Below are 18,853 nucleotides of genomic sequence, written 5' to 3' on the forward strand. Positions count from 1 at the left end.
ACCATAGCCCTTCCCCTGGGCCAGACCTGTGTGTAGACACTGAGCACTTCCTTCCCCTCCCCACTTCAAGGCAGAGGGGCATCCCCCTCCCCCAGCCCTCAGCCCTGAGAATGGGGGAAGATTGCACTTGGCCACAGGAAGCTGGGCTCCAGCGCCCCTCTCTGTGTATGGGGGGAGATGGGATTGTCCCCTGCCTAGATCCAACTACGAACTTTGGTCCCTTTCCTGCCGCCCTTCCCCCTGCCTGGCACTACAAGACTGGCCGCAGCCCGCCCCGTTGCCATGGTTACCACTGCTTGGTTACCGGTGGGAGGCGGGGCACAGGGCAGATTTAGCCAATCTGCACACTGAGGGGGAGGGTCGAGGTCGGAGCCAAGGTCCCTGGGGAACAGAGCTGTTCCCATCCTGTCCGGAGCCCAGAGGTGGCAAAGGGCCAACCTGGGGGTCGGCGCAGGGGTCAGCAGGCCATAGGGTTCCCCCACCCTGCTCTCCCTGTGTCTGGGAGCAGAGCTCTCTTCTTGCCCCACCCAAACCCTTTCTCTTAATGGCTCATTAATTATTCAGGACCAGATCCTGGAGGAGGTGGGACTGGAGCGCCCCGCCCTTTGTCCTCCAGGTTGGGTGGGGCCAGTAGAGCAAGGAGAAGGAGAGGGCATTCCTCCTGGGGCGCAGGGTGAGGGGTAATGGGAGCCTTGAGGTGCGGGTGATGAGAGGGCTGGGCTAGCAGGAACGGGGAAGATTAGGGGGTGCGGGCGATCTCCAGCTCGGTTGGGGCTGCTGGGAGAGAGCTTGAGCCTGCAGGGCCAGGCTGGGGTAGAAGTCACTGGGTAGATGACAATGGCACGGAGGCGAAGGCTTGTGAGAGCCAGCCCTTGGACACTGAAGTCCTGGCCTTGCTCCCCCACCCTCACTCTGGACGCTCTTAGGCCCTTCAAATGGGAGCTTGAGAGCAGAGGGAGGACCACCCGGCTGGGCTTCTGGAGACAATATATCCTGGGAGCATAACTGTCTTCCCTCCTACTGAGACCTAACATGCTGGAACCTGTACCCTCACCCTCATCCTCCCAGACGTACCCGTCTTTCTGTGTTCTCTCTCCTGGTGAATGGCTTTCCCACCCACCCAGCCACCCAAGTCAGAAACCTGGGCCTCCTCCCAGCCTCCTCGCTCTCATACCCACATCTAATCCATCACCAAGTGCCGCTGTTTCTCCCTTCTGAATATCTTTGGAATGCATCCACCTCTGTCTCTGCTGCCCTCACCCAAGCCATGCTCGGCTCTTGCCGGGGCTTTTGCAGCAGCAGCCTCCTAGTGGCTTCCCTGTCTCCAGTCTCTGTCCTCACCATCCAGTCTCTGTTCCATGGTAGGAGTCATGTTGCAAAATGAAAGCCTGATCATGTCGCCCCTCATTTTAAAATCCCTCGCTCTCTTCCCCTGTCGCCTTTAGGATCAAGCCTTGGGGTCCAGGCCCTGCATCTTTAAGCCTCTGCCAACCTCATCCTTCACCTGCCCCACCCCACGCCCCCGCCGTGCTGACTTCTCGGTTGCTCCCGTGCTCCCAGGCCTCTGTTCCTTCTGTTTCCTCTGATAGGAACCCTCTTCCCCATCCCCTTCACCTGATGAGTTCCCACTCACCTGGAGCCATCACCTCCTCTAGGAGCCTGGGTCATGATGTGCTGCTCCCCTGGGCACCTGTGACTGCTTCAGGTCTGTCTGTCCCATTGGACTGTGTGTCCTGAGGGGTCAGACCAGTGTCCAGTTCAGGGCCTGGAGTGTGGTAGATGAGTGAGTGTAGGGGTGGAGTCAGGCCTGAACCCCTAGTAGGACTCAGGGGGCAGGGCGGAACAATTTTTAGAGCAGAGGCCAAGAGCCTCCGTGCTGGTCCCTTAAGGACCAAAGACCAGGGTCTTGAAGGTAGGAACCAGCTGGAGATGCCGAACTAGGTGAGTTGGGCTCTGCTTCCAGGCAGAGAGCCACAGGAGAGGGGCATGGGCTGGGGGCTGTGATGACCTGACCCCAGGAACACTGCACATACGTTTGGATCTGTCCCCCGCGTCATGGCCAGGCTTGGGCTGGGCCTGCGAGACTGCTAGCTGGGGCGAGTAGTCAACGTGGACAGAGCTGCTGCAAAAGGTAGGGCAGGCGCCCCAGAGAATTGACGACTGGAGCAGTGGAGCGCAGAGCGGACAAATGTGTTTCTATAGGCCTCTTAACGAGACAAATGAATGGGGGCCCTGGCCTCTGAGGGGAGTGCAGGGAAGGGGGGGGCGGAGAAGCAGCTGCCAAGGCTTAGCCCAGAGGCCCCGGCGTCAATGCCGAGTCAGCTCTGATGGGGACCTGGGCATGTGGGGCTCGGCGGCTCCCCCAGCTGGGGCTCGTGGCTTCTCACGAGGGAGGCTCGTGGGGCCAGAGGTGGTCCTGAGCAGGAAGAGGTTTCTGCTGATCCGCTGTGTGCTGCCTTCGGAGCCCGCAGTGTGGGTTACTACAGTGTCCACTGTGCTGGGGTGGTGCTGACACAGAGGTAGTGACCTAAGCATCGTTGCGGGGGGAGGTGTAGGGGGCTTCCTAGAAAACAGGAGCCCTGAAGGTTGAGTGGCTGTTTGCTAATGGGGGCCATTGCCTGATGAGATGAGATTAGGGGGAAGAAGCAGGAACGGGCCTGGGCTTCTCCCTGGAGCCCATGGGAGAACCATGATGAGGACCATCTCCCTTTTGTCCCCACACAGCTTAGCACAGTCCAGTTACTTGGAATCACAGGAGCCCAGAGCAGGATGCCTGATGGCTAGGAGTGTAGGTAGGGGCAGAGGCCTAAGTAGCTGAGGATGTATCTGTCGTATCACCGCCCCCACCCAGCCTGGGGAGCTGGAACATGGCAGGGTGCTGCACGCAGTTCTGCGGTGCCCTCCTCCTCATCCTTGGGGAGGCAGGACCTGGTGGCCCAGCTAGACTCTGCCCTCCATGGAACTTCCGGCAGGTTGCTTTCTCTCTCGGGGCCTGTTTTCCTATTGCACAATGAGGATAATCACTTCTACCTGGAAAGGTTAACCGAGGTCACATGTTCAAGGCACCTGGCACTTAGTATGTGCTCCCTCCATCCTAGGCCATGACCTGGGGCTCCCAGTGTGTCCCCTGGGAAACCAGGGTTGTCTCTGAGCGGGCTTCCCTCCTGGGGATGCCAGGAGTGGTCACAGGAGCCAGCATTAATGAGTCCCCAGCTCATCAGACTGTTCAGGGCCTGGGAAACCCGCCTCCCTCCCCTGCCTCACCACCCCTTGCTGCAGCGTGTATGTGCGCTCTGCAGGGAAGGCGCAAAATAGGTGGCTCCTTGGCTGGACCCTGGGAGGTGTGGGGGGCCCCCCACCCCAACCCCCGCCCAGGCCAGCCCACTTGATTCCTTTCTTAGGCCACTCCCTCCCACTTTGCATAGGCTCAGCTACCTGTGCGAGTCCAGGGCATGCCCCTGGGGGCTGCTGCCCAAAGACCTGTGCAGCGCACGACCTCCATGTGCTAGGGGAGGGGAGGTGGGCCCACATCCTGGTGGGGCAAAAAGCCCCTCCGGACATGTGGTCTTCAGAAGTTCTGTTCAGACCCTCCCCGAACACTAGCTCTGGGTCTGTACTGGGCGAATGGTCAAGTCACCTGATTTTGTCTGCCTGCCTGGGGACCTGACTGGTCACTGTGGCCCGCGGGCTGCGGGACGCAGAGCAGGCTCCCACAGGCTTGAGAGTAGGGTGCACAAGAGGGGCAGGGCACGTACGAAGGCAAGGGGGTACCCACAGACCTGGGTGGGTGATGCGGCCACGGGGCCTGAGCTGTGTCCTGCACGGTGCTTGGCCTGTGGCAGGTGCTGTTTTTTTTTTTTTGAAAAAGTCAAGAAAGCCTGGAGAAGTTAGCAGGAGTGAGTGTGGGGAAGGGAGCGGGGAGACAAATGTCAGCACAGGGTTTTTGCTCCCCAAAAGTCCGCCTGGTGAAGAGAGGCGAGGGCTTGGCAGGGCTGTGGGAAGAGAGATGCCCACCCGTGGGGGTGAGTGGACTGAGGGAAATGAGGGGCTGGTCTGTTGGAGGGGAGGTCCTGCCCCCTGGGCTGCCCGGGCCCGCGTGCTGCCAGTCTTGCCAGAGCCTGGTGGGTGGGTGGGCTGGGCAGGGCTCTGGCCCCTCTCCAGCCTCTGGGGCAGGTGGTGGGGTCCACCTCCTTGATGGCCCCAGGCCTTGGCGCCATCCAGCCTCTCCTGTACTCAGGCCTTCCCCTTCCTCTCTCTCCCCCCCCACCCCACACCGCCCCCCCCCCCCATACCTGGCTGCCTCCCCAGCTTCTGGTTCTTTGTTTGGCGTGGAGGCCCTGCCCCCAGGCACACTCACCCGGCCATTCTGGTTCAGCAGGTTCCAGCCTCTGGTTTCTGCAGCTGACACGTTGAGGCAGGAGTTTCACCCAGGGCTTCTCTCCCCAGCGGGCAGCAGGGGCTCCCCAGTGTGGTGTGTGAGGGGCCGAGGTCTCCATCCTCTGCAGGCCTTCCTTTGTGGTCAGGTCACCTTCACTTGCCCGCCCCACCCCCCGTACCAGGAATGGGGTCGGGCGCTGGGACGGGGGAGAAGCAAGGCAGGCGTGGTATCTGCCCTACTCAGGGTTATTGTTCTCTGTCGGGAAGCAGCCATGAATTAAATACTCCTCCAAAGTGTGGAGAAAGTAATAACCTCACACGTGTACATAACAAACCATGAGCAGTGCTGTGAGAGAGGCGGCGGGAGTCTCCAGAGAGCCTAAAACCCAGAACTGAGCTAGTGGAGGTGGGGGCCACAGCAGGGGGACCAAGGAAGGTTTTCTGAGGAAATAATGTTTAAATTGAGATCAGAAAGGTGAATAGGAGGTAGTGGGTAAAGAGGTAGTCTAAGAGGTTTGTGGCAGAAGGAACGGCTTATGCAAAGGCCCTGAGGCGCAGCGGGCATTGTTTATCCAGTGGACGAGACCTGGCAGGGCTCCAGGTCTGAACTCCATCATGACGGGAGTTTAAATCTTGGGATTTAAATCTTGGGAGGCTTTTGGAGGGTTTTGATCAGGGAAGAGGCTGCTGCTTCACTCTGGCTGCTGAATAGAGACTAGGGACGCAGCTGGTTAGGTTGGTGGAGTGTCCAGTCGAGAGAGGGTGATGGCAGTGCAGAAGGAGAGCAGGGAGCTGCTGTCTGGAGGTGTGGGGGAGGGGCGTGCAATGTGCAGGGAGGTGGGCAGGAGACTCTTCCCCACCCCCAAGTCGGGCAGGGGCGTCCTATCTGAGAGGATCTCACTGAGAGGACAGGCTCTGCAGACAATTGCAGACTGGGAGAGTCCGGAACCCCCTTCAGAGGGCAGTCGGGGCAAGGGTGAGGCAAACTGAGGCTTCCTGAGCCTTTGTGATGTCCCCGTACCCCTCGGGTCCCCAGCAGGTTTGTGTGTTTCCCCAATAACGCTGCCCTCACCCGCTCTGGGTATTCCAAGAGCAGTCAGGTAGGTCCCCGCATCTCCTTCCCCCAGGGAGGCCCTGGGTGCTGTAAGATGTGCTTAGGATTTGGAATCCTGGATCAAACCCTAGCTCTACTCCAGATCAGTCTGTGATTTGTCTGTTGTTTAACCTTCTGGGCCTCCATTTCCCCATCTGTAAAACGGGGGTGATAATACTACTGATGCTGAGGGTGATGGCTGCCCACAGGCAAGGTCCACCACGTGTCCAGCCTGTGCATGCAGCCTGCAGACATCATCACATTTCGTCTGCACAGATCCCTATCACTGGCACCATTTTGCAGATGAGGCTCAGAGATGGTGAGTGACTTTCTTAACAATTACATAAAACCTCCAGAGCCCACTGGACCCTGGGCTGCTGGGTAAGATGGGCCCCTTACCCAGCTCTCTGTACCTGCAGCTGTCACTCCCGACCCTGGTGGTCCCCCAGACCCTTCCTTCTGCCCCATCTGCTGTCCCTCTTCTCTCCACTGGATCAGCACCTTCTCCCTCTGCTGGCTCCTTCCCATCAGCATTAAATAAATAAATAAATATTATCTCTCACATTTTAGGAAAAAGAGAAACAAGACTAGGAATTTCCTTGGTGGTCCAGTGACAAAGAATCCACCTTGCACTGCAGTGGACGCGGGTTCTATCCCTGCTCAGGGAACTAAGATTCCCACATGCCGTGGGGCAGCTACGCCCCCGTGACACAGTTACAGAGCTCGCGTGCCCTGGAGCCTGTGCGCCACAACTAGTGAGAGAAAACCCGCACGCCACAACCAGACAGAAGCCCCCACACACCACAACGAAGATCCCGCACGCCTCAACAAAGATCCCGTGTGCCGCAACTAAGACCCAACACAGCCAAAAATAAATTAAATAAATAATAAATAAACCTTAAAAAAAAAAAAAAAAGAAACAAGAATGTAAAAACCTCCCTTCAATCCGTCCTCCAGGTGCCATCTTCTCTTTATCTTCCCCATCACAGCCAATCTTCTTTTTTTTTTTTTTTGACCGTGTTGGGTCTTTGTTGCTGTGTGGACTTTCTCTAGTTGCGGGCGAGCAGGGGCTACTCTTCATTGCAGTGCGCAATGGGCTTCTCATTGCAGTGGCTTCTCTTGTTGTGGAGCACAGGCTCTAGGTGCACAGGCTCAGTAGTTGTGGCTCGTGGGCTCTAGAGCGCAGGCTCAGTAGTTGTGGCGCACAGGCTTAGTTGCTCCGCAGCATGTGGGGATCTTCCCGGACCAGGGATCGAATCTGTGTCCCCCTGCATTGGTAGGTGGGTTCTTAACCACTGCACCACCAGGGAAGTCCCCAATCTTTTTTAAGTAGTCACTTTACTCTGCTTTCCACTTTTTCACCTCTTGCTCCTTGACCTTCTTTGGTCTGGCTTTGGCCCCTGCCACCCCACTGACTCTGCTCTTGACAAGGCCCCCAACTATATCAATGTGAACTGTTTCTGGCAGGTGTCTTGGAGTCATATAGGCTTGAATTCAAATCTCAGATGTGCCGCTAATTGGATGTGTGACCTTGGGCTAGTGACTCGACCTCTCTGTGCCTCTAAACTGGGGTTAACAATGGTAAAGGACTAAATGAAATAAAGTACCTGGTGCAGAGTGGGATTATCATCATTGAACAAACATGTTTTTGTTCCAGAGACCAGACCAGGCCTGGGCTCATCGGCACCGAGCAGGTGGTCTGAAATGTCATTTCTCATGGTATCAGCCTTCCTGGAGCTGTTCATTGGTCTGATTAATAGGAAATGGATCCGCTATCAGGATTAGCAAGGCATTTCTACATCTCAATAAAGGCCGGGTTTCCAGGGTCTTGTGACCCTGGGTGGTGGGATTCCAGGTTGGCCCTGGTGTGTGTATCAAGGTGACATGGGTGGGCATGGCAGTACAGTGTCCAAGCCCCCTCCCTTCTCCCCCTCCCCCTGCCTCTTTGTGGACACTCTGGGGAGACGTCTAGGCCATCGGAAGGCGATTACCCAGCCAGTGGGAGCCGGGTGGGGAGGGCAGATTTACAGGACAGCGTTCACCTGGGAAGACATCCAGAGATACTTAGGAGGTGGAATGTGTAGGCCTTCAGGACTGCTGGTGTGTGGGGGCCGGGGAGAGGTGGAGTCACGGTTTCTGGCTTGAGCCTTGTGGTGGATGGAGGTACCATCACCCTGGTGGAGAGCAGTTGGGGAGGGACGCGTCCAGGGGAGATGCTAGGGCTGCTCCCAGCAGCTCTCAGCATGCCTTCGTCCTAGAGCTTGGAATTGATGGGGGGATGGGAGACAGAAGAGTGTAGCAGTTAACGTATGGACTCCAGACTCAGTCGCCCGGTTCAAATCTTGGCTCTGCCACTAACCAGCTGTCATGTCAGGCAAATCCCTTAACCTCTGAGTGTCTTGACTTCCTTCGCTATAAGCACAGATGAGTGTAGCACCCAGCTCATGTGCTCACAGCTCTTTGAAGAGTGCCTGGCACATGAGAAGCACTGCATAAGGGTTAGGCGTCGCTACTGTTATTTCCTCTATAGATCTTTCTTGCCCCCCACCCCATGCCTGCCCCCTGTGGTAGAGGCCATGTCGGCGGTGACCGTGCCACGATGACTTGGTGTCTCTATCTCTCCAGGCAAACCTGTCTTCATTAAGGTCCCTGAGGACCAGACTGGGCTGTCAGGAGGGGTGGCCTCCTTCGTGTGCCAAGCCACAGGGGAACCCAAGCCGCGCATCACATGGATGAAGAAGGGGAAGAAAGTCAGCTCCCAGCGCTTCGAGGTACAGTCTCGGGTGGGAAGGGGCAGGCAGGGCTCCAGGTCTGCTTATTCTGGGGTCTGGTCCTACCTCGCCTGCTCTTGGTCTCCCTCCTTGGGGGCCTTTTGGCAGTGAGAGGATGGCTGACCCTGAGCAGGCTTCTGTGTCCTGAGCAGGCTGTGACCACGTGTCTGTCCTGCGGCAGGTAATTGAGTTTGACGACGGGGCAGGGTCCGTGCTGCGAATCCAGCCATTGCGGGTGCAGCGAGATGAAGCCATCTATGAGTGCACGGCCACCAACAGTCTGGGAGAGATCAACACTAGTGCCAAGCTCTCAGTGCTCGAAGGTACGTGCTGGGGAGGGATGGGGCCTGGTGGGTGTGGAGACTGATGCAGGGATGAGCCAGCCAGCCAGGCCCGTCCCCACCGTGGGCTGGGGTGTTTTTCCGGAAAGGAAAGCTACTGGCCATCCTGGGGTCAGCAAAGGTCAGTGGTGGGCAGGGACGGTCACTGGATTTTTGGCTTGTGCCAAAGCCCGCTGTGCGCCTCGTGTCTTTGTGTTCTGCAGAGCCGGGATGTTGCTCGGTGGGTCTGGGGCCTGACTTGAGGTGTGGGGCTGCAGCTGCATGTCGCTTGGGGTACATGACTCGTGGCAGCGGATGTGATTTTCATGTGGAACCTGGCAGTAGGCTTCAGAGACGTGTGTTCCCAGTCACTGTTAGGAGCAAGGGCCCTAGGCTGGAGGCTGGGGCTCTGTAGGTGGACTTGAATGGCTTCTCTCACTCCGAGGCTCCTCCGTTCATTCACAAACACTCCCTAGCGCTGCCTTGTGTCCTGCGAGTTATCTGACCCGGGTCCTGCCCTTGAGACTTCAGTCTCCAATGAGTCCTGCGGGTGTGGCCCAGGGGACTGGGGGCAGGGTGCAGCGTAGAAGGGAGCTGTGGTCTGAGTCCTGGGGACAAGTGGGAGTTGGCTTGGGGGCCTCGGCAGGGGAATAGCATCGGCATGTGCCAGGCCCAGAGGCAGGAGAGAATGGTGCTTTCAAGGGACTCTGAGTGGTTCCGTTTGGTTTTGGGGTGGGGGGGGTCACTGGAGGACACACAGAAACGGGGAAGAGTAATTCAACATGAGCCTGGAGAGACTGGAGAGCAGATGACACAAGACCAGGTTGAGAAATGAACACTTTCCTGGGGACATAGGAAGCCACAAATAGAGAGTGACACGATCGCCCCCCCCCCAGCCATGATGGAGTCATCAGTCTGAATATGTCTGCCTCTATTTTCAAAATATGGCATTGATTGTTGCTTTTTTAAAAAAAATTACAGTAACAATACCTGTTCACTGTTGAATATTTGGTAAGTATAAAATATCACATGGGAAAAAATAAAAATCGCCTGTTTATCTTACCTCTACTATTAACTTTTGGTTATTTCCTTACAGTCCATTTTCTGTGCATGCATGATATATGTAACAAAAACAGGATTACATTCTGCTCAGTGATTTGTGGACTGCTTTTAAAAAAATCATTTCATGAACATCTTCCTTGCCATTTTTTTCTGCATCATTATTTTTAATGGCTGTGGCTAAGTGTCACATGCAAGCACCCTAATTTATTTAGCCACTCCCTTATTGTTGGACACATATGTTGTTTCCAGTTTTTTGCTTTTATAAATAAGGTGCTATACGCTTCCTTGCAGATAAGATGTGTTCACCTTCCTGATTATTTCCTTATTCTAGATGCATGGAAGTGGAATTGCTAGATCAAAGGGCACATGCGATTTTAAGCCTTTTCAGTATTTCCAGGAGACTGTGTCGGTTTACACTCCCACCAAACAGGGCATAAGAGGGGCCTCTTTTCTGCTTATCCTCACCAGCAGTGGGAATTATCATTTTAACAAGTCTTTGCCAAGTTAATAGGCAAAAAATGGCATCTCAATTTAATTTGCATTTCTTTGATTACAGAGCAGTTGAACATCTTTTCGTATTGGCCATTTTTACGTTGCGGCTTTATGTGTTCACACGCACGTCCATTCAGTAACTCCCTTGTGACTGTGTGTCTGCTGCGAGGCGGGGCAGGGCCCTCCAGCTTAGAGGGGCAGTGGAGGACAGTGATTAAGAGCGGGGCCTCTCGACCACTTACTCTCTCACCTTGTGACCTCAGGCAAGTAACCATGCCTCTGAGCCTCATTTGCTCGATCTGTAAATAGGGACATAGTACTTGCCACCCAAGCCGGTTGGGAGGATTGAATAGGAGCTAAGCATCTTGCCGGATTCCAGCATGAATGGTAGCTGCTACTGGGCTGGAAGCAGCACATCCCAAGGCCCAGATGTGTGAGCTGGCTGGACCTGGCGTCTCTGCTGCCTGGCGTCATCTGGGTGATGCAGCCCCCACCATCCATTCCTGTGGGGGGCAGGGGCCCAGAGGACAGGCCCTGGGCCAAGATCCCTGATGGTTGAGTGCTTTCAGGGTGCTCCCTGCCACCCCTGACCTCAGTTTCCCCACTTATGACCTCAGGACAGGTATTTCAGCACTACCCTCCCTCCTGTTGCTGTCTGCCCCAGCGCGAGCCATTTGCCTTGCCCTGGCATTTGGGAGGTGGCTGAAGGGCCAGACTGTGGCTCCCACCCCAGAGGGCATCTCTCAGGCCCTCATATTAAGGGAAAGAGAGCCTTCTTATTAGTGTTGGAAGAAAAGTCCCCCCAAAGCCCCTACACCCCAGTTTTGGCCCTTGCTCTCCGCAAGTCCTCTGTTGGCACTGTCCTATCCCCACCTCTGCCCTGGGCAGCTTTATCTTTTAAAGGGTTGAGGAGGATTGGGGTGGTCTTGCAGGAGCTGAGGTGAGGGGGTTCAGACTTGCAGGGGTCTGTCCTTCTAGAGGGGCCTTCTTGGATGAGGGTTTCTCTAGCAGGGGTCTGGGGTCTGTTTGTGCTTCTCGGTGTGGGAGGTGTCTTATGAGGTTGGGAAGCGTGTAGGGCCCTACCCGGGCGCCTGGCCCAGCCGAGATGGAGCTGTGGGCCTGAATGAGCCCCTGCTGCTCCTGAAACACAGCACCCGCAAGATGAAATGCTGACTTACCATGTTGGTCTGCATAACCTTGACCGTCTGGCTCTGGGCATGGCAGAAAGGAGGGGAGTGGGAGGCCTCAAAGGTGCCAGGGGGCGGGGCCAGAGGAAAGCAGCCCCGCCCTCCCGCGCCAGGCCTCCTGTGCTGGCCAGGGAAGCTGGGTGTGTGTAGGAGTTGGGTGAAAGTATGGTGTGACTACAGCTGTGGGCTGCGGCCAGAAGACAGCCAGGGTCACTCCTGGGAGGAGGGCTGGGGAGAGGATGAAGCCGGCTTGGAGCCTGGGAATAAAGGTTGAGTCCCTTACCCGTATCATAAACTGCATGTGGCTCACCACACACTGGGCTCTTCAGGGGAGTGGCCCAGGGCTCTCTAGGGTGACTTGGCTCAGGTGAGGGGTTGCTGCCTCCCAGGCCTACGAGTCCACGCCAAGCGCCCTGCCCTGCCTTGCTCTGTGCTGTGCCCAGCTCCCCTCACACTCCGAGAGCACCCCACACCCCTCCCACTTCGTGGCCTTTGCAGCCAGCTCTCTGGGCAGGACTGCCAGTCCCAGTGAGTCCCGACTGCCCTGTGATGCCCAGCCGGCTGCTCCCCGCCCCCTAGGCCCCGCTGGGTACCGGGTGGGGGTACCCAGCACAAGCTGGCTGGGGGTAAGCCGCCCAGTGTTCCTGTCTGAGTGGTAATTGAAGCCATTAGCACACCAGTCTCTCCCTCGCCGGGTAATGGCAGGAAAAGCTCTTCTCACGCCGCACTCTTGAGGCTGAATCACTCCCCCTCCAACCCGCCCGCTGCCACCACTGAGACAGGGAATCTGACATTCTCCCTCGCGAGGGAGGGGGAGTGGAGGGGGAGGGGAGAAGGGCCTTGCTTCCTGACCTTTCCCTCCAGGGTGTGGGGAAGCCGGGAGGGTCCTGGAGCTCAGTCTGGAGGTTGTGGATTCACTTGGGCCAGTGGGTTCCAGCCGGGCGGTACTGGTACTGTGGTCAGGAAAGCCCCAGAGGAGGCCAGACAGCAGAGGTGTGGTCAGGGCCCTGGTGACTTGGGCAGGTTCGGGAAGGGCCAAGAAGGAGGAGGAGAAGGGAAAGAGGGGCAAGGAGGAGGGAAGAGGCCGAGGAGCAGGGATAAGCTGTTTCTGACTTTGTGGTGGGCACCTGGCTCTGGGGCCCCCGAGTTCAGGAGGCAGCATTTGCCTCGTGGTCATGGCTACAGCAGGTAGCGTGCACCCTGCGTGTGGTGAGTGCCCTTTGTGCTGTCTGTAAGGCAGTATGTGTGAGGTGTGTGGTGTGGTGTTACAGTCTTAGGGGCTGTGTGTGCCTTATGGGTTGTATATAAAGCAGGGGGCGTGCGTCCGGTTGCGTGTGTGTGTGCGCGCGCGTGCATGCACACGTGCTTGTGCGTACACACATCAGGCAGTGTGTGGGGGGTGTGGTGTGTACAGCAGGTGGTGTATACCTTATGGCCTGTGTCTGCGGCGAGGGGAGGGGTGTGCAGCAAGCAGCCTGGGCTGAGTGTGTGCGGTCGGTCTGGTGCTGTGGGAGGCCAGAGATGCTGTGTCTGGCCTCATTGTCTCCTGGACCCCACAGGATCCCTGCTCGGAGCTGTCGGTCAGCCAGGACAGCTGGACAGAGATGGACGTGGGGCAGAGCTGTTCTCAGTGCCTCTGAGAACTGCTCCTCAGCAGTTCCTCTGCAGCCAGGCCAGAAGGGAGGGGCCCCCAGATAGGGATCCTGCCCAGACCTTGGGACTCTCTCCTCTTCCTCCCCTCCCCTCATCGAGCCCAGGCTCCCTTTCACCTGTTCCCACCTGGCCTTGATGTCTGCTGACTGGCCAGGACCACACCGCTCAGGCCACACAGGAATCTAGGTGCCCGCATGGAGTGCCTGGCCTTGCCCCCTTCATTCTGGATAGGCCCTGCGGGAGGCCAGCTGTCAGGCATGTGGGGTCGTGACTGGGGGAGGCGGGCAGTCCGTGCTGGGCTGGGACCCCCAGGCTCCTCAGCGGTTCTCACCCTGGTTTTGGGACTGTAGGATGATGGAGGCCCTCTTGAACCCCACCCACCTACCCACAGCCCCTTTGGAAACAGCCCCAGGGACATGAGGGCTGATGAGCAACATATGACCCTGTCCTGCGGTCCTGGGCTGGCTGAACCTGGAGCGGGGCCGGTACAGAAGCTTGTGTTTTCAGGGTGGGTGGGCATTTTCCCATGGAGTCATCTCTCCCTGGCCCAGGCCTGACTTAGGAGGGTGGGGAGTTTGGGTGAAGGGCTACCAGGCAGAGGATGACTCCTTAGGTGGCAAGAGGTGCCCCCTTCCTGTTGCCTGCATACGTGTCTAGGTCATGGGCTTGTTTTGAGGAAGCTGGGTCTGTCGCCTCCCTGATTTGCATCCATGGAAGGTGTAGAAGGAGCCCCAGCACCTAGAACCCAGGCCAGCTTCTGCTCCTCCTCTCGCAGCTGAGGTGTGACCTAAGTGCTTCTGGCCCAGTGACTGTGGGATCTGTGACCTGTCCTTCCACCCCCACCCCCAGCCCCATTGTGACTGTAGTCGCATTCAGAACCATGCAGATACGAGGCTCTGCAACCATTTCCTGGAGAGATCTGGGCCCCAGGCATGGGGGTGGGAGAGGTGTCAGTTAGGTGGGCACTGCCAGGAGGGTCTAGAAGATCAGGCTCTGGGTTTCTTGGTACCTGGGATCCCCCATTTTTTTCTAGTTCTGATTTGTGTTCAAGGTCCAAGCAGACTCCCTTCTGAATGGGTCCACTTGTGGGGTGGGCAGTACGCCTGCCTCTTCTGTTAGCCACAGACAGTGGACACGCTCCCTGTGCCTAGCCTGCCCCTCCCACCCCTGTGGTCACGGGTGCTTACATGGCCCTGCTGTGCCCATGGCTCCCTCGCCCACTGCCATCTCCCCCAGCCTCAGGACCACAGCGGAGCCAGCACCTCCGGGGACAGCTAGCCAAGTCGGAGGTTTTAAATGCCCCTGTGTGTGTCCTTTCCCCATCCCTGGTGAGGTGCCCCCTCTCTCTCGTTGCCAGGGGAAAGAGGATTTTAATCAGGGGAATGACTTGATAAAATTTATGCTTCAGAAAGGTCCCTGGGGGTACAGAGTGGGGTACAGGGACACCAGTGAGAGGCCAGGGCAGCACTGCAGCCCAGGCAAGAGGTGGTAGTGGCCCAAACCCAGGCAGTGGGTAGGGAAGGAAGGGAGGCTGGGTTTTATGCAGTTTAGAGAGAGTGATGGCCTGCCTGGCCACCTGTGGGACTGGGGAGGTGGGAGACTTGGGGTTGCTGGCTCTGGGCCAGGTAGATGGCAGTACTATTTTCTAAGGTTCAGGTATGGGAGGAGGACCTGGTTTGAGGGGCAAGTTGATGAGTCCACTTAGAAATCCGTTGTATCGCGTGTGCGCAGGCATTGGAGGTAGGGGTGTCAAGGAGGACTGGCACTCTGAGGGACATCTGGAGATGCAGTTCTGAGGGTGGAGAAATGGCAAATCCTACGGAGCCAGAGTCAAGGGGGAGGAAGAGGGCCCGGATGGAGCCCCAGACGCTAGCTTTCCATGTTGGGAGGGGAGTTTGCATAGGAATCTGGCGAGGAGGTGTCTGAGAGGTAGGGGTGAGTCCGAGGAAGTCAAGAGAAAAGCATCTGGAAGGAGCAGGGAGGGGTGCTGTCGAGAGGTCAGGCAGGATGAACGATGAGACGTGTCTTTTGGACTTAGCTCCATGGAGTCATGGTTGACCTTGGTGAGCATGCTGGCAGGAAGCCATGGGGATGGCAGCTGGGCTGCAGGGACCTGAGGAGTGAGTGGGAGGCTCTCAGTGGCCTGGAGGGACTGGGCCTGAACCTAGGGGAGTAAAGGGATCAAAAGAGTCGTCCTGGAGTAGGACTGAGGTGGGGACCCCAGGAAGAGTTCGCTGTGGATCAGGGCCCAGAAGCTGGAATGTGGAAAGGGTATGGGCCTGGGGACAGTGCCCAGGTTCACCTGGGTGTGTGTGGCTGGGAGGCCTCACCAACCAGGTTGTGTAGAGCCCTGTGAGGTGCCAGGGAAGCCCTGGAGGTGGGGGACCGCAAGGGGGAGGCCTCGGCTGCTTGGCTGTTCTCGGCTAGCTTATGCTGCCGACAGGCCCCAAACAGCTCAGACTCAAAAACAAAACAGGCTTTTAAGATGCCAAGTTTGATGAAATCTGAGTGCCAAAAGAGGTGGGAGTTTTCTCTTAGAAAAAGCTGAAAATCAAGCCTGAAAGCTGCGAAGGGAGCCCAAAGCTCCCCAGGCCCCCCTTACTGCCTGGAAGTCTGGGGGTGGGGTGGGGCTCTCTGGGAGAGTGTGGGAACCTGCGGGTCTGAGGAGCCCTTCCCACCTGCTAGGGGGTGTCTTGGCCCTGACCTTGCTAAGGATGGAGCTGCCTCAGGGACAGGGCCCGAGGCAGCCTTGGTTTCCTTAGAGTGCCAGGAGGGCTGGGGGAACCAGCAGCCCTGCCACCCGCGAGGTCCCCTCATGCGTCCCTGTCTGCGTTTCCTGGCTCTGTCCCTGCATGCGTCTCCAGGGACACGTGTGTCAGCATACGTGTTATCTTTGCATGTCTGCACATGTGTGTTTCTGCGTCTCTGCGCGCTCTCCCTCTGGATCTGGTTGCGTGAGTCTGTTTCCACAGGTGCTTGTCACTGCAGGTGCCCCTCTGCACACACATGTAGGTTTCTATTTTTGCACCTGTCTCTTTCTCCACATATATCTCTGTGGGTCCCTGGTTGTGCATATATCTAGGTATCTACGTTCAGAGAAGGGGTGAGGCCAGGCCTAACACTCAGGCACAGGGGAGGGGTTCAGGCCTACAGACGGTGCCACCCCAGGGAGCCTGTGTATGTGTGTGCCTACGTGTGCCTGCGTGCGCACAGAGCCGCCAGGAAGCTGGGTAAACGCGGGTGAGAAGTTCGTGCTGACAGACGGTGCCGCCCGCTCCGGGACCCCGCAAGGCGTCCCCATCTGTCCGCTTCCCTGGTGCAGCCCCCTCCCTCTGGCCCAGACTCCGCCTCAGGCATCCCAGGCTGAGCTGGACAAAGAGACCTGTGTGTGCTTTGTAGGGGGCCTCAGCAGCCCCCTCCCCCAGTCATTGCAGCCAGCCTAGGCTGAGCCCCTGTCCACCTCCGCCCCAGCCGCATCCATCAGGCCTTAGCTCCAAGCAGCCTCACCTTCCCACTGTCTCCCCGGACCACTGCCCTCACTCAGGCAGCCCCTCCCTCCCTTCCACCAGGAAGCTCTCCCTACCTCTCCTGTTCAAGTGTTTCCTACTCTTGCATCTCCCTCCTCCTTCAGGAAGCCACCAAGATAGCAGGTGAGCTGTGGAGTTGAACTGATCCCGCTCCACTGCTGCTGTGGGGACCTCAGCCAAGCTCTTGCCCCTCTCTGAGCCTTAGGCTCCCAACACCCATCCCCCAGCCCCCCACACCCTGTCACCTTCCTCTGCCCAGTGGGGATAGCAGGGAAGAAGGGGTCAGGGTTCCCACTGCAGTATCTAAAGACCATCGCAGTTCATGCACACGTGTGTACCCACCACAGGTACACAGATCTGTGCGGGCAGACACTAGGAATGTGTGCGCCCTACATGTGCATGCAGGCAGAATCCACAAACGGCTGTAGAGGCTCCCCAGTACCTCTCCGGTCCCCTAAAGTCCCTATGGGTTTCTCTTTCCTTCGCGGGGACCCTTTTATCAGAGGATTGATATAGATCTCGCCCCAGAGGCACAGGCACTGCGGAAGTCTGACACTGAGACTGCGAGGCAGGTGTAGGGACCTCCCGGCGCTGTGCGCGCTAAGGGGGCAGCCCCCAGCTACGCGTCGGTTGAGCGTGAAAGAAGCTGGGCTTCCTGGGGTTGGGGAGTGGGGGCCTGAGAAGGGGCGCCGTGACTCCACCCAGGCGGGGGCGAGATGGGGGGCAGCGGCTCGGACCGGAGATGCGCGCCCCGCGTGGACACGGCATGTGCAGCCTTTCCTCCGCGGCGCGGAGTCTCCGCCGTTGCCATAGTTACCGGCGGCCTGGAAGCGGGAGGGACCCTTCCTCTCCTGGCGCTCCGCAGCCCCTCCGCCCTCAGGACGGGTTTTGAGAGGATTCGGCGTGACCCGTATATGCGTGTGTTGGAACGTGGGTGCATTCCCGGGGGTGGCCTTGTGTGGGGGACAGTCGTGTTCGTTTTGCAGTAAATAAAAACGCTGCGGCGTGGCTGCAGGGGTCTGCAGCAGAGCGGCGGGCCTGAAGCCCAGCCGGCAGAGGGCGTGGTACGGGGGCAGGATGGTGGCTGGCTCCCCCAGGACTCCCCTGAGCCCTTCCGGAGCCGGCTCCCCTAACCTGACAGGCGTGGAGTCCCACCCCCTGGTCTCGTGCCAGCCCCACCTGGACTTAACTCTGTGACCTTGGGCAGGTTCCTAGATATCTCTACACCCCCATTTGCTCACGTACCTTACATAGTTTCGGTAAAATCATTTTGTAAAGCATTTCAACGCGGTACCCGGAACTAGTAAATGCTCCATAAACCTAACCTTTATCCCTCATATCTGGACCTCTGCTTTCCCGGTTGTTGATGGGTTTGGAGTGATCATGCAACGTCAGCCTGAGGAATTTGCCCTGGTCCTTAGCCTGAGTGGTTCAGGCTACAGTGGCCCCAAGCTCCTGTGGTTCCTGGGCGGGGGGTGGGGAGGGGAGGCGGGGGGTGAAGAGGATAAATGTCACAGTCTGATGGTGGGTCAGTTTACACCATCCTGCCCAGTGCTCAGTTTGTCCAGAAAGACGTGGGCGTCAGTTATGGCTGCTGTCCTTGGCTATATGTGAATGTGCCGGAGGCCCCCGCGGGTGAGCATAGAAGGAAGAGCCAACAGCAGGTCATTCCCGAGGGGCTGGAGTCCTCCTGTGACACACGCTTCCCTTCCCCAAGGTGCAGAACTGCAGCCTTCTGACTTGTGCCTGGAAGCCTAGTTGGCACGAGGGACTGGCTTTGGGGTCCCGCTGTTTTATGGACAGCTCTTCACACACGCCGGTTTGTGCCTGAGGGATGATCTGAGCCAAGGACAGAACCACTGAGGGCACGATAATTGAGGGAGGAAAATTAATTGTCCTTAATTTGGCACAAATCCCAAAGACTTTCCCCCTGTTAGGCATTCAGCGTATATTCCCAGGACGCAGGGCTGCAGGTGTTTGTACTTCTTCCCTTCTCCTTGAGCAGCACCTTGTGGGCAGAGATGAAGGCGAGCTGACTCCTGGGCCCTGACTCTGGCAGGCCCTGCCCCGGCAGGCCCTGCCCCCCTCCTTCCTCCACTGCTCTGGAGGGCTGAGCAGGTAGGATTGAGGTCTGGGAAGAGCTAGACTGGTGCCGCAGTGGGCTAGGATGGCTCCAGCAGCCCTGAGTGTCCCCTGGCTGTTGGGGAGGGCAGGGAGGGTGGACGTGGACGGAGCCCTGCCCGGGCCTTCCTGGAAAAGCAAGTGACGGCAGGACCAAAGGAGGCTGTTCCCCTGCTTGGTGCATCCCAAGTCCTCCTCCATTTCCATCCTCCCTTTCCTTGCCACTGTTAACGTTGTCCTTTTAAAAATC

General features: G+C 57.7%; 1 protein-coding gene across 4 annotated transcripts in view; it reads left to right on the forward strand.

The window, feature by feature from the left end:
- PTPRF (protein tyrosine phosphatase receptor type F) overlaps positions 1 to 18,853 on the forward strand; it is an 86,073-nt gene that overhangs the window by 15,236 nt on the left and 51,984 nt on the right. For all 4 annotated transcript variants that reach the window (XM_032630521.1, XM_032630539.1, XM_032630530.1 and 1 more), the window contains exons 4-5: positions 8,096 to 8,241; positions 8,423 to 8,564. In XM_032630521.1, the coding sequence (XP_032486412.1) occupies positions 8,096 to 8,241; positions 8,423 to 8,564 (288 nt within the window). The remainder of the gene's footprint in view (positions 1 to 8,095; positions 8,242 to 8,422; positions 8,565 to 18,853) is intronic.

This window comes from Phocoena sinus, chromosome 1 (genome assembly GCF_008692025.1).
Source record: "Phocoena sinus isolate mPhoSin1 chromosome 1, mPhoSin1.pri, whole genome shotgun sequence".
Classification (NCBI taxonomy): domain Eukaryota; kingdom Metazoa; phylum Chordata; class Mammalia; order Artiodactyla; family Phocoenidae; genus Phocoena; species Phocoena sinus.